General features: G+C 41.9%; 1 protein-coding gene across 1 annotated transcript in view; it reads left to right on the top strand.

Annotated features, from left to right (window-relative positions):
- AHRR (aryl hydrocarbon receptor repressor) overlaps positions 1 to 15,323 on the top strand; it is a 462,221-nt gene that overhangs the window by 274,574 nt on the left and 172,324 nt on the right. The window contains exon 4 of the mRNA XM_077269620.1: positions 11,299 to 11,411. Coding sequence (XP_077125735.1) covers positions 11,299 to 11,411 — 113 coding nt within the window. The remainder of the gene's footprint in view (positions 1 to 11,298; positions 11,412 to 15,323) is intronic.

The raw sequence follows: 15,323 nt of genomic DNA, 5'->3' as shown, positions 1-15,323 counted from the left end.
TTGGAGGAGCTCAGTGCTGGGATCTTCCAGTCTTTTTCTCCTCACAGCACTGGCCCCGCCCACCTCCTCATTGGTTTCTGTAGCTCCCCTGCTTGTTTTCATTGGCTGAGTGCCAGACAGCAGCAGTGCTGGCGATATGAATCTGGTGCGGCTTCCTAGAGAGGTATGTACCGTATTTTCCGGCGTACAAGACGACTTTTTAACCCCTGAAAATCTTCTTAAAAGTCGGGGGTCGTCTTGTACGCCGGGAATCGCCTTGTACGCCGGGTGTATATGGTGGGTGGGGGGGGGAGTGATCCTGATGACGACGAGGGGGCGTCTCACAGGAAAGTGAGTATCCCCCATTACCTTATCATAGCGCTGCAGCGTGGGGTCTCTGTGCTGGGAGCGGCGGCTGCTGTGCTGTGCTGTGCTGTGGCGGCTCCTCTTCTGCAGTGTGGGGCCTCTGGTGCTGTGGGGCGGTGGCAGCGGTGGCGTATCTTCATGCAGTCGGGGCTCCTCCGGCATCTCAAAGCCTAGAAGCCCCGCCGGCAACTCCATCGGTGTAATGCGCTGGCCTCCGGGAAAATGGCCGCTGCTTAGATTCAGATCTCGTGTCCCGAGATTTCGGGACGAGATCTGAATCTGAGCATGCACAGCCCCCAGCGGCCGGGCCACCGCATCGCACCTATTGAGCTGCCTCCGGGAAAATGGCCGCTGCTCAGATTCAGATCTCGTCTCCCGAGATCTCGGGACGAGATCTGAATCTGAGCAGCGGCCATTTTCGCGGAGGCCACCTGACCGCATTGTACCGATGGAGTTGCCGGCGGGGCTTCCAGGCTGAGATGCCGGAGGAGCCCCGACTGCATGAAGATACGCCGCCGCCACTGCCCCACAGCACCAGAGGCCCCACACTGCAGAAGAGGAGCCGCCACAGCACAGCAGCCGCCGCTCCCAGCACAGAGACCCCACGCTGCAGCGCTATGATAAGGTAATGGGGGATACTCACTTTCCTGTGAGACGCCCCCTCGTCCTCATCAGGATCACTCCCCCCCCCCCCCAAAAGGCACATATTCACCGGCCCTATAAGACGACATACGGTGTATAAGAAGACCCCCAACTTTTAAGAAGATTTTATTTTTTAACTGGTAAAGTTGGGGGGTCGTCTTATACGCCCAGTCGTCTTATACGCCGGAAAATACGGTATGTAAATTATCCCCGCCGGAGCTGGGACATGGCCAGGGATAAATGCCTCCCTTCCCCCCCCCACCTTGCCTCTGCCCTTCCTTCTCACTGTGGACTCCTGTGTCCCACTGCTGCTGCTCACATGTACAGAGCAGTTGAGACCGCGCCTCCTTCTTCTCCTGAGCGGCTCCTGTCCTGTCACATCAATGGTGCTCCTGCAGAGGGAGTGGCCCACGGCAGGGGGCGGCCCCTCTGGCAAATGCCAGAACTGCCCTATGGCCAGTCCGGCCCTGCATAGAACCCATCTGCAAGCTGAACAGAGCTGTATAAAAGTTCCTAAATGGATTTGATGATAAAAGTTGAATTAATATGACATTGGCGCTATGTCTTAATTTACACTGCATGTTTTTTTTTAAAGTTGAGTTAGAGGGGGGTCCTACAGGTTTGCCTTACAGGTTAAATTAAAGCTATAAATGGCTTGTCCATTACTGAACAACCTTTTCTTCATAGCTCCATAGCACAGAACAAGAGAAAAGAAACTTTATTTTCACCTCCCAGACTGATGGTATTTCTGCAATGTCAGTGCTATACAACTTCTGTGACCACTGCAGTCAATTAGCCGATGCTGATCGTCTGCAGCTTCCACCATTCCATCTTAGTGGACTTCCTCTTGACTCCCAGCAAATGGTCACACCATGTCATTAAAAAATGGTGATTGAAGGCGTTTTTAGGAATATCAACCCTTTCCATTATCTTTCGTACATGTACATTTGTCTGATGTCTTTGTGATGTTTCTCAGTTTGAGTCTAATATTTGATTAAAAAAGCTCAAAACATTGAATTTGAAAATAAAAGTTGTAAACCAGCAGGACACACAGTGTGTTGTAAGGAAACACTTTTACATCTGCCCTTTAGAAGCTTTTGGCTATTGCACAGTATACAATCTGACTTTACATGCAGATGTCTACTGCTAACTGTATGTATAGGTGCAATGGGCAGAATGACTATCACTGATGAATGCAAACTTGTGCCTGACTTTAATATTGTTAATGATTAATTCATTATTTTGGTTTAAACCTCTTCTATTGTCAGACGCAGGGTGTATTATATCTGTTGAAGTAGGAAAGAAGAATTATAAATAATAAAAATTCTCAGAAATTGTGTGTTTTTGGAAAGTTTTCTGGTGTTAGAACATTGACCTCATCAAAAAGATTCATTTCAATTATAGGCGCTGTCCACTACTAGTCAACCTCTTCTTAACAACTAAAGTGGCCATAATAAAAAAAAACCCTATGCTTACCACCTGGGCCAGCGGCGATTCTCCGATGTCGGCTGTGTGCCTTCGACGATCCCTGCAGCCAATTAATCCCTGATGGCAGCATTTAAAGACTAATATGCAACATTTTAAAACATATTGGATGGGTCATGCAAGATTTTGTTCAAAAACAGGTCTGTACATAAATCAAAAGGGCAGTAAGTAACATCTTTGTAGTTTCATCAAATTTATCCAACGTTGGGTGCCATTTTGATGAACTTTGTGCAAAATAAACGACAAAAGACAAAATAAACATATAAAAATGCAAATCATTTAATTTCTTATGGAAATGCTTGCTGAAGCAGGGTTGAGATGAAAAGTGAATATGTAAGTAACACTATCCTTAAATGAACCCTCAAACGTCTACTTTTAGAACTAACAGCTAAACCACACTGCCTATACCTTTCTCAATATGACTTATACAAATGTCATCCATCCTTCTTGCTTTTACAAACCATCTGCCTAGTGGTCTAAAATATAAGCAGTAAATACATTTTTAAAAAGTGCTCCACCATTGTTTATATAGTAGGTATCTTTGCTGTATCTGGTTCTTGTATCTCTCTATGTTGTTTTTACATTTAAAAGGTTGTCCAGGATTTTACATTGATGGCCATTCCTTAGTATGGGTCATCAATATCTTATCAGTGGGGCATGCGACACCTGACACCCCCATCGTTCAGATGTTCCAAGTGCCGGCCATGGCTGGAAGTGCTCAGCTGTGGAACTGCTCAGCACAGCTCCATCAATGATTTACTAGCTGCTGCTGCTGGATACTACACATCTGCCCCTATTCAAATCAATAGAGGGCAGTTGTGCAGTATGTGCAGTACTCAGATGTGCAATACCGGCGTCAGCCACTATACCATTGACAGAGCTGAGCTGTGCAGCTGCACCCTTCTGGCCAGTGCCGGGGGTGCTATGGATAGGCCATCAGCCTAAAAGTCCCGGACAACCCCTTATATCACTGATACTAGTCTGGGATGTAAGCCGATGAGCAGAATGAAGGACTAGCATAGTATCATGAAACCCATGCTCTAGTCTGGCAGTGAAGAACTTCGATGAGAAACTTTACCTGAAGTCATAACTTCACATTAATTTCCTTCTGTGAAGCAAAAAAATAATAATATTAATATATTTTAATGTACTTCAAACCTGTATAGAGAAAATAAGAAAATGAGTAAGAAAAATTAACCTAAACGTTGTAAACATATCTCAAATTTTAGTCACGAAAAATCAATTTGCATATTAAAAGATATACTGTATATAAAAAGTTAGTGTTTTTATTGCCATTTGCATTAGCAGTAAATCCTGGTTTCACAGCAAATTTAAAACATATATATAAGTTTGATTATGAATCATTTTGGAGCATTGTAGCATTATTTATTTTTACTGTTAATAATGTAATCTTTATTGACAACTAACAAAATTGTTCATAAAATGTATTGAGAGAATTCAGAAAAATCCATATATTAAATAATAAACAATGCTACGTATTTAGTGAAATTAATATTTTTGAAAACCTGATGAACTGAGTTTTCAAAATGAATAATACAAGAAACATATAGTAAGAAAAGAAGATATGCTGTTCCAGCTCATCGATAAAATCTTCAAATGTATTGATCCATATTTGAAATGACACTCTGAATATGCAGAAAAAGCAATGCATTCCAAACACTATCCGATGTGCTTTATCAAAGCATGCAAATACAAGAAAAATAGCCATAGAAGAACCATAGGGCTCAACTCATTAATGACAGGTTTGCAGGAGTAAGAAGCCGCAAATTTATTAAGTGGTGTCACTTTTGAAGAATTGGCCAGGTGGGTGTTGTCACGCCCCGTCCATGTTCCTTCCACTTTGGTGTGAAAACAGCAAGAGTTGCAAAATGTTTGTGGAACCTGGAGTTGAGCAAACGTTTTACTGCTTTACAAAGTGTTTTATGCCTGAAATCTGATGACAACGCTTTTGATGAGTCGGGCCATAGTGTACTAACGGTATATAATGTGTTAAATTCAATATGAAGATGAGTATTTTTAGCGTTTAAGCTCTTAACCACGGCTTCTTAGGAGATCATATATTTCACAATACACTGCAATACTACAATATTGCAGTGTATCGTATAATGCTGAATGGACTTAATAAACATGTTAAAAAAAAAAAAAAACATAAAAAAATATGAAATACAAAAGTTAAAATCACTCCCCTTTGTTCCCCATTTGTAAAAAAGTTATAGCTGTTGGAAGAAAGGGAGGAAATCGCAAAAGTGGAAAAATTGCCTGATGCTTAAAGGGGTTAAAATACAATGCACCTAAATGAGAAATAAAAATGTATTAGTAACCAAGGAAAAACCTTGAGTAACTTGTAAATTACTTAATATTGTTTTCTTCATCGACAACAGAGGGCCACACCACAAGAACAGTGTATGGGCTGGTTTTAGATGGTAAATATTTAATGGCCACCCCTGAGCCTACCTCACTGACTCTAGTTGTGACGTCATAGATGCTTAGCTGATGAAAACATCCAGATTGCCTGACAAAACTGCAATTATGAAACCCACTAAGCAGCTTACCTGATCGAAACGTTTTAGTGACATCACAGCTGCTTTCCTGACAAAAAAATATTTGTGATATCACACATGCCAACCTGACATTAATATAAAGTCTAAAACAAATGTAAGTGTTATACAACGGTTCTTTGATTTATAACTATTAATGTAATCGGAAGTATGGTGGCTCAGTGATAACACAGTACCGTGGCTCAGTGGTTACTGCTGTTGCTTTGCGGCAGCAGTGTCCAAGGTTCAAATTCCACCAAAGAGAACATCCTCAAGGAGTTTGTATTTTCTCACCATTTTATGTGGGTTTCCTCCAAGTACTCCGGTTCCTCCCTCTCTCCAAAGACATAATGATAGGGAATTTGGATTGCTTGCCTCAGTGTGGACAGTGATAATGATGTCTGTGGAATTTGATGGCGCTATGCAAATAAAAAAAGACAGGGTTCTGCTAGTCATAGACTGTCTGTCTGGTTCGTGACGCTCCAATCCATCAGTAATTGTAAGAAGTAAAGTCATCTGTTAAATCTGATATAGTTTAAACATGTATTATTTTTCTTTGTAAGGTAGCAGGTTCCTTGTCGTCTGAAGGATACCTGAGCAGCGGTGTGTTTGCCTTATTCTAAGGCTAGGTTCACACATCTGTGTTTTGCAGGCAGCATTTGTACCGCGATGCACGCACTGGCTACGGGCCTTCGAACCTGAACTCAATAACCACTTAGACATATATTTGGTTTAGATCAAGTGACCGGCGGATGGTCCATACATCATTGTCCAAGTACAAACTTCAAAACACAGATACATATAGCCTAATTCTAAGAATGTAACCTTTCACATCCTTATTCTGAATTTCGATCACCATCTACCACCAAAGTGAAGTAATTGAGCATTTCTGCATCAAGCCATAATCAAAGAACATCTCAGACAAAATATCAAAATAAGAATTAGAAAATTTATACCAGGTTTCCTGTATCCAGCAGACACTGGATATAGGTACATAGGAATTCACTACAGCTCTTTCCTATGAAACCATTGACAATAGTATATTGTTATATATCTGCCATATCTGCCACAATAGATGGATTGTTGGGGACACAACTCTCTAATATGTCATCTAGTATAAACTTCTGCAAGCCTCCTTTTGAAATCTGAGATATATGACCGTATAAGAGTGCTGCATCCATACAACTTAAGAATGGTTTGCAAGAAAAGTCTTAGAGACGGGAGTGGGAGGTTTGGAATATGGAAGATGTTCTTCTTAGATCATTAGTAGGAGAACATGAGCAGTATGGCAGACAGAGATGAGGCAGATGTCATAGAGCTTTGGGGTGCGAATGATAAACTTAGGTTGTATTCCGTAGTGGATGGAACAAGCAGCACAATGACTGTCAGAGGGTGAACGTAAGGTTCACGCAGCTGGGCAGCTATGGCTGCTTCATTGAGGGTAGATTGGAGAGGGAAAAATTTTGTGACAGGGAAACTGATCAATAGTGAGTTGCAGTTGCCAAATCAAGACTGAACCAGAATAACAGTAAGAGTTTGTACATATTAAAAGTAACCGTCTTGCATGGTAAAGAGGCACTGTGTTCATGTTGTGAGTAAAAACAAATTCAAAAGTTTTCCCTTGTTGTCAAATATTATCAAATATTATTATTGTAATACTTTTCTGAAATCTTTTGGTAGACATTCCGTCCAGGACTTAACACCTTATTAGAGACAAACGCATTGTTTCATCAAGACCAGTGATCAATGAACGTGGCATGGCGAAGTGCTGGCTCCTAATTCACGAAGAGGTTCATGCCTTTTAAAGAAGCACTCCTCCCATCAAAATGTTTATCCTCTTAGTATATTGCAGTCATCATATTATATAACACTGTGTACTTACAATTGTTCATTTTGCCTTTCTACCCAGCTAATTCTTCTGTTTTCCATTAGGTCTATCACACCACAAGGCGTAGCTAGGGTTTTGGTTCAGGGGGGCGAAGCTTCTGAGTGGGCCCCTAACCAGGTAATCTTGATTACAACTAAGTGACAACCCCTAATAGTGGAGGAGAACCTCAGCCGATGACAGCGCTGTTACTGAAGAAAATCTCTAGATAAAGACCAATATTGATATTACCGCCATACGGTCAGTGGTAAATACCAGCCTTACAGATCATATAAGAGATCACAGCACCGTTACAGATAATGACTTACCGCTGACGTTCTTTCTGATGGAATCGTTCACTTTTCTCATCTTTTCAATCTGGCCCAGACCGACATGACAACTACTTCCAGCCAGGACTCGGCTGCAGAGAATACAACAAAGACACGTATCACTTCTCATATTCCAGCCCCATCACCATATATTCCGAACCCGCACAAACTCCTCATCCTGCTGATACCCCAATACTGAGCCGCTGCTGCCGTATGTGACCCTATTACTGCACCTGCTGTGTGGTTCTCTGAGCCCTCTAAATTCTAAAGCACCCCTCTATAATATAGTAATGCCGGGCGCAAGTGCCCTAGAAAGCAGTGCCCATATTTTGCCCCCTAGAAAGTAATAATGCCCTGTATGCCCCTTTGACAGTCACAGTAACCTGAGTTCCCCTATAAAAATAAGTGCCCACTTAAAATGTAATAAAGTCTGACCCCCTGAGTCTGTCCCCCTGTAAAGCTCCCCTATACACAGTATAATGCCCCCCTCACTGTATAGTACCACCCACACAGTATACTGACCCCTTAGTAGCCTCCAAACTGTTTGATGGCTCCAACACTGTATGATGGCGCCCTCACTGTAATCCCCACACTGTATGATGGCCCCATAGATAATCTCCATATAGTATAATGTGCCAGATAGTCCTCAATATAGCACAAGGCAGCACCCCCATAGGCAGACCCAGTAGTATAAGGCAGCACCCCTATAGGCAGACCCTGCTGCATAAGACAGCACCCCCATAGGCAGACCCTGTAGTATAAGGCAGCACCCCAATAGGCAGCACCCCTATAGGCAGACCCTATAATATAAGGCAGCACCACCATAGGCAGATCCTGTAGTGTAAGGCAGCACCCCCATAGGCAGACCCTGTAGTATAAGGCAGTACCCCATAGGCAGACTTTGTAGTATAAGACAGCACCCCCATAGGCAGACCCTGTAGTATAAGACAGTACCCCCATAGGCAGACCCTGTAGTGTAAGGCAGGCCCATAGAAAAACACAATAAATACTCACCTCTCTTCCTCCTTGTTCCAGAGGTGCTCCAAGCTCCCACTCATCTCCTGACAGTGGGTGCCGGGCAGTGACATCATTGCACCCGCTGTCAGTGTTGGCGATGCCAGACGATGACAGGGGAATGATGGGAGGAGCGCAGCGCTCCTTTCCTCATCAATGCAGTGAGCTGTATCGGCTAAATACCGATACAGCTCACCTTGCGCTGACAGGCGGGGGACCCACTGCTGGCACCAGGCCCCCCACCTGCTCAGGGGCCCCATAGTGGCAGAGGAGATGCAGTTACAGTGGTGTAGCTCTGGGTGGGCCCCCTCAGAGCTCCGGGCCCGGGGCACTTGCACCCTCTGCCCCCTGGTAGCTACACTACTGCACCACATGATTAAACTGCTGAATCCTTCTAAGCTCTATGTAGAAACAGGAGGTCATTTTTGCTGACACAAATCATGAGTTACTGCAAAAGTCTATGACCCTGGGGGTAGGGAGCGGAGCAGCTGGGTCAGAAATTGAAGAGGTGTATGAAAAATGCAGGGACAATAGACTTACTGCTTCTACACAGAGCAGAGAAAAAAGAATAATTAACTGGGTGAATGGGCAAAATGAGCAATTGTAAGTACACAGTGATATATAGTATGATGACTGCAATATATTAAGTGCTTATTTAATGAACTAGATGGAGGTCCGAAGCTATCGTAATGTCACGATGGGGGCAGGCTTGGCAGTGTTGAGAATCTCTCCCCCATGTGCTCACCCACCTATCCACTCTCTCTTTCCCCATGTGCTGACTTCTCCCATCTGTGTTCTCTTCTTTGACCTGTCTACCACATGTGCTATCCCCCTTGTCTGCTGTCTCTCCTTCCTGTGCTGTGTTCTCCCATCATGTGCTGTCCCGTTTGAGCTGTTTCCCCCTGTGCTCTGTCTCTCCCACCTCTGTGTGCTTTCTCTCTCCCCATATGCAGTCTTCTCCTCTCATGTCATCTCTTTTTTGACCTGTGTACGCATGTGATCTCTCCCTTGTCTGCTCTCTCTCTCTCCACAACTGTGCTGTCTTCTTCCCTCATGTGTTCTCGGCAGCGGTCAGTGAATCATTCGGCTGATCCCGGCGGCGGCTTGTTCACAACAGTGTTCCGCTGGTGGTACCGTGCAAGAGGCTACGGTGTATACAGTGTGTGTGTGGTGCGTAAGGCATATACAGTTTGTGGCATATATACAGTGTGTTTTTGTGTGTGTGTGTGTGGTGGTGCATACAGCGTATACAGTGTGTGTGTGTGTGTGTGGTGCGACGGTGTTCCGCTGGTGGTACCACGCAAGAGGCTGGTACCACCAGCAGTTTCCATATTGAGACACCCATCACTTGGGTGTCCCAATATGGAGGTCGGTGACCCTCCGCCGCTTGGAATTCTGGGATCTGGACACATCTGGACTGAACAGGATGTGAACACTTTACAAGGTAAGTATATATATATATATATATATATATATATATATATATATATATATATATATAGATTAGGCGAGGTGCAAAATACACATCTCCGCGTGTGCATCGTCACAAGTCGTACTCCAGTCCCTGCTGGAACAACATTTGTGACAGAGCGAAAGTCACTTATGAATTTTATGAGCGGCGGTCACAAAGCCCCCATCCTTTCCAAGCTCCACCCACTTTGTCAGAGCTGGGTAAAAATGGCATAAGAATGTCAAAAGTCGCAGAATTTTAGAACAGCCTAAAGTTGTGACAAAATTGGGCAACTGTTCAAAGTTTTTTCACCAGAATTCTGATGTAAAAACTTTGATGAATTGGGTCCAAAATTTGTGATCCGTAAATAATAACATTATACTCACCTTCCCCTCTAGGGTTGCGATCTGTCTGAACAAGTATCCTAATGGTTACTTCACTGTTTAAGTGTTGCATAACTTGGACACCAAGTCAATTTCTACTGTTATCACTTGTTTGGACTCTGTTTAGGGCCACATACCATTTTCGGCCATATCTGTTCTTAGTTACTCCACTCAAATTGAAATTACTTGAGATTTCCGGATCATGAAAACTAATGACATGGAAGTTAGACTGTTTTATTCTAAGATAAAGGTCATGAAAGTTAAATGTTTACCCTTGGATAGGAGAATGTTTGGTTAGTATTTACATTAATTTTCCCATTTTTAAAATCACTATAAATTTTTAACCAGGATTTCAAATTTGTAACCAGTTTTTTAAAGGTCACGTTCACATTGGATTAATGACAGCCAAAACCTACGATATCTTTTGGACTGCTAGTATATATGTTCTCCACGAGATAAGCAGCCACCAGAGTAGTCTCTCATAAAGAACACAGGAGCGCTAGACCAAGAGAAGAGCTCTGGTGTATGTGGGAATTGGGAGTGAGAGCTTTTGGTTAAATGATCGTTCGGCTGACAGCTATCTATTGTGTATGGTTGGGGATTTAGGGTAATTTTGCGAACGAGCTGTGATGATGTCCATAGATTTTTAGGGTCGAAATTCATTACATAATAAAGAGCTGCGTAACTCACTTGGCCAACCATACAATGTGTACTATATAAATACTTTTCCTTTTTGAAGGTGTGAAATCGCAAAGTATAAGCAAAAAAAAGTTCAAACTGAAAATTATTATGAAGAGTTCTACAAATTAATTATGTTATCTTATTTGCCAGCAAATTTCCATGTCCCAGTGCTACTTCCTAAAGAGCCCATTGCTCCAGTCATAAGTGTAAAGATATAGCAAGCACAAGGCCTGATGACTCATTACGAAATGCAACTTTTGTCACAAATAGTTACAAGATTTTCAAATTTTACATTTAAAATTCTACGTCTTATAAATGGCCGTGCCTGAAATAAAAAAAACTCTGGGAGCTTCAAATGCTCAGCATGATAATTCCGTTAAAGGCTTTGGGATTTGCCAAATCATAAAACTCATATAGCTTCATGCTGTCAGATATGAAAATTGCATGCTGCTCTTTCTATGACCTCTGACTGTAACACTTCACTGCGTCTCTCACACTGATCAGTTCTGTTACTTATAATTTTTTTTTTACTCACCTTGTTTAACAGCAATTGAGGAACAGCACTCCAAGAAGCAACCATGCCAGCCGGTCGGTCACGCAATAAAAGAAGACAACCCATCCGGAGGGATTGCCATGCCAGAAGGAGACTTGCTACTAGAGGTGGGTGATAAAATGCTATCATTTCCTTAACGGCAGTCTATTAATAATTCAAAGACTTCCCTTTGTGTATAGTAGATCTCTCTACTATTACACTTGGCTTGGCAAATCGCTCGTGCCACTGAAAGGGTAAGTCTGTTGCTGTTTAGGAAGATAAGACATGCAATGTTTTCCAACACCATGCTTGTTGTTGTTGTCCCTCACAGAAGAGAAGGCAATTAGAAAACATCTGAAAACGACTTATTCCTTTGAAAGTCTGCATGAAAAAAGTGGAAAACTTCTGTTTCTTTTCTTTACGTATTATGCAAAACAAAGAATGCCAGTGCCCTAAATAAAAAGTATGATGTTTTTGTGAAAGGATAAAATTATTAAAATACATACTCCTTCTAAACTCATTTTTCATAAGCAAGAGATACAGAAAATTTAGCACCTGTCACAAAAGTTTTTTATATGCCAAAGTACATGATATCAAAGATGGGTCTGTGCCAAGACAAAGTCAAGCAGTATAAATGGTGAAGAGTTCAGTGGATCTCTTAACCAAGCTAAATCCAACCCCTCAAAAAAGGGTTAACAAATATAGGAATAAAACATTATGCTTTTTGGATGGAGTTACTTTTAAGGGCCACTACTAAGATAAAACGCAAAAGTTGTCAGAACTGGAATATATAGGAAGGCCTTCCTGGAATATGAATACCTTGCTACGCAGTCTTTCTATGCTGTATTATAGTGTGTGCAGCATGAACCTTAGGACACTTAGGTGATTCTTATCATTGAGACCAAATGTAGAACTTTTTGCCCATCTGGGACAAATAAGTTCTAAAGCATGCGAAAAATGAACGAACGAAAAAAGAAGGTAAGAAGGTTTTGTATTTTATATATACCACATCCTGAGAGCTAAGGTGTGCCAAGGGAGGTGTACAATGCCTCTCACCACTTGAGACTCCACAAAATAATCTCAGCTCCGCGAAAGGAAAGTATGGAATTGATTACTATCGTACCAGATAACTGGAGAGTGTCTCATAAAAAGATTTATGAGCTGCCAGATTTGGTGGAGTGGTTGAATATTTCTATGGAATTTTGGCTTCTCTGTTTTTTTTCTGATGACCTATGATTTAGAGGAAGGCTGTGTAGATGGTTTCCTGCCCAAAATACTTTTCGAAGTTTTATCATGAAAGCCACTTGAGATTTAAGGCTTAATATTTCTCAGAAGGCATTTCTGAAATAACGCAATGCCCAGTGTAAGCCACTTCTGTTAAGAATGGTCACCAAATAAATTAACATGAACGATCCCAATCCAGTCATAAATCCAGCACTGGATGAGGATTAGAGATTATAGTCCAACTATACTCATTGTCTATACATATTTATACTTATCTCTGGTGAATATTTAACAGAGATAATAGGAAGATAACGATTTACATAACAGGGAATTATACCCATTAATAATGAATTGTACATACTGTATACATATACAATATATGCATAACTATATGTGACATTTAACAAACATTGATTTTTGCTCTTCTAATGTGAAATTTTAGATTGAAGCTATTATCTGATCCATGCTGCCCGAATCACAGGCAGCATTAAATGAGTCTTGCAGCTGTGTATGTTTTACTCAAATGCACTTCTGAAAAAGGCTGAGGACCGATGCTCCAATTCATCAAAGTTTTTACTCCACAAAACTGGGGTGAAACTATTTGAAAAGTTGCAATATTTTTGACCAATGTAGAGTTTCACAAAAATGTTACAACTTTTGCCATTTCCATTGTCACTTACCAGAGTAACATTTCTGGTAAAGCACACGGAGAAGCATGCCATTCAGAAGATGTGTCCAATTCATTAAGTGGTATGCACCTCTTAACAAATCAAGCTCTTGGTACTCTAGCAAGCCTAATATATATATATATATATATATATATATATATATATATATATATATATATATATATATATATATATATATATATACAGGGTGCGCCATTTATATGAGTACACCTAAATAACATGGGAATGGTTGGTGATATCAACTTCCTGTTTGTGGCACATTAGTATATGGGAGGGGGAAAACTTTTCAAGATGGGTGGTGACCATGGTGGCCATTTTGAAGTTGGTCATTTTGGATCCAACTTTATTTTTTTCAATGAGAAGAGGGTCATGTGACACATCAAACTTATTGAGAATTTCACAAGAAAAACAATGGTGTGCTTGGTTTTAATGTAACTTTATTCTTTCATGAGTTATTTACAAGTTTATGACCACTTATAAAATGTGTTCAAAGTGCTGCCCATTGTGTTGGATTGTCAATGCAACCCTCTTCTCCCACTCTTGACACACTAATAGCAACACCGCAGAAGAAATGCTAGCACAGGCTTCCATTATCCATTGCTTCAGATGCTGCACATCTCGTATCTTCACAGCATAGACAATTACCGTCAGGTGAGCCCAAAGATAAAAGTCTAAGTGGGTCAGATCGGAAGACCTTGGTGGGCATTTAACTGGCCCACGATGATCAATCCACTTTCCAGGAATCTGTGCATGTAGGAATGCTCGGACGTGACAACCAAAATGTGGTGGTGCACCATCTTGGGTGTTTTTGTTTTTCTTAAGCCATTCAGAGGTGGACTTGCTGGTGTGTTTTGGATAATTATCCTGCTGCATAACCCAAGTGTGCCAAGTGCGTTTCAGCTTGAGGTCACGAACAGACAGCTGGACATTCTCTTTCAGGATTTTTTGGTAGACAGCAAAATTCATGGTTTCATTTACCACAGCAAGGTCCTGAAGCAGCAAAACCGCCCCAGAAATGCTGCGTTACTTCTACGCGAGATGTAATTTTGCTCATCAGTCCACAGAGTATTCTCTCAAAATTCTTGGGGATCATCAAGATGTTTTCCAGCAAAACTGAGATGAGCCTTTATGTTGTTATTGAATGCGGCAGCCAGGGTCATATTTCTGTCCAGCCGCTTCACCAATGCCTCCATCTTGTGCCAGTCATTACACTGGCTACCCATTCGCTACAGGGTCCAGTATAAACTCATCTCTCTCACCCACAAAGCCCTCCACAGTTCTGCACCGCCTTATATCTCCTCTCTCATTTCTCTCTATCGCCCTACACGTGCCCTCCATTCTACAAATGACCTAAGGCTAACATCCCCCGTAATCCGAACCTCGCACCTCCGTCTACAAGACTTCTCTCGTGCTGCGCCAGCTCTCTGGAATGCACTTCCCCAGACGATCAGACTGATACCTAGCCCCGACCTATTCAAGCACGCTCTAAAAACCCATCTCTCCAAACAAGCCTACCACATCAACTACTCAGTAAACTAACTTTGCCCTGTTCCCTCCTTCCAAATATTATTCTAAATCTGCACCCTACTATTCATCTGTCTCCACACCCTCCATGCACACGATAACTGCACTTGATACTTGACTATTGCACTTAACCACACGGGCTGATGACCGGATCATGCAGCTTTGTATGAAAATCCCTATGTATTATAATTGCCAGACCTGAAATAACAAGCACTTTTCACCTATTGTGTCCCCCCATTTCCTTGTAGATTGTAAGCTCGCGAGCAGGGACCTCACTCCTAATGTCACTGTTTAAATTGTCTTAACTTGTATTGAATTTGTCTGTATATGTCCCCGCTTAATTGTAAAGTGCTGCGGAATATGTTGGCGCTATATAAATAAAAATTATTATTATTATTATTATTATTATTGCTCAGTAGTGGTTTTCGTCTTGGAACTCTGTCATGCAGTTCATTTTTGCTCAGTCTATTTCTTATGCTTGAGTCATGAACAGTAATCTTAACTGATGGAAGTGAGGCCTGCAGTTCTTTGGTTGTTGTTGTGGGATCTTTTGTGACCTCATGAGTCGTCACTGCGCTCTTGGGCAATTCTGGGAAGGTTCCC

The sequence above is a fragment of the Ranitomeya variabilis genome, chromosome 6 (assembly GCF_051348905.1).
Source record: "Ranitomeya variabilis isolate aRanVar5 chromosome 6, aRanVar5.hap1, whole genome shotgun sequence".
NCBI classification, from domain to species: Eukaryota; Metazoa; Chordata; class Amphibia; order Anura; family Dendrobatidae; genus Ranitomeya; species Ranitomeya variabilis.
Note: the sequence above shows the minus strand (reverse complement) of the source record. Positions and strands in the feature narration are given on the sequence as shown.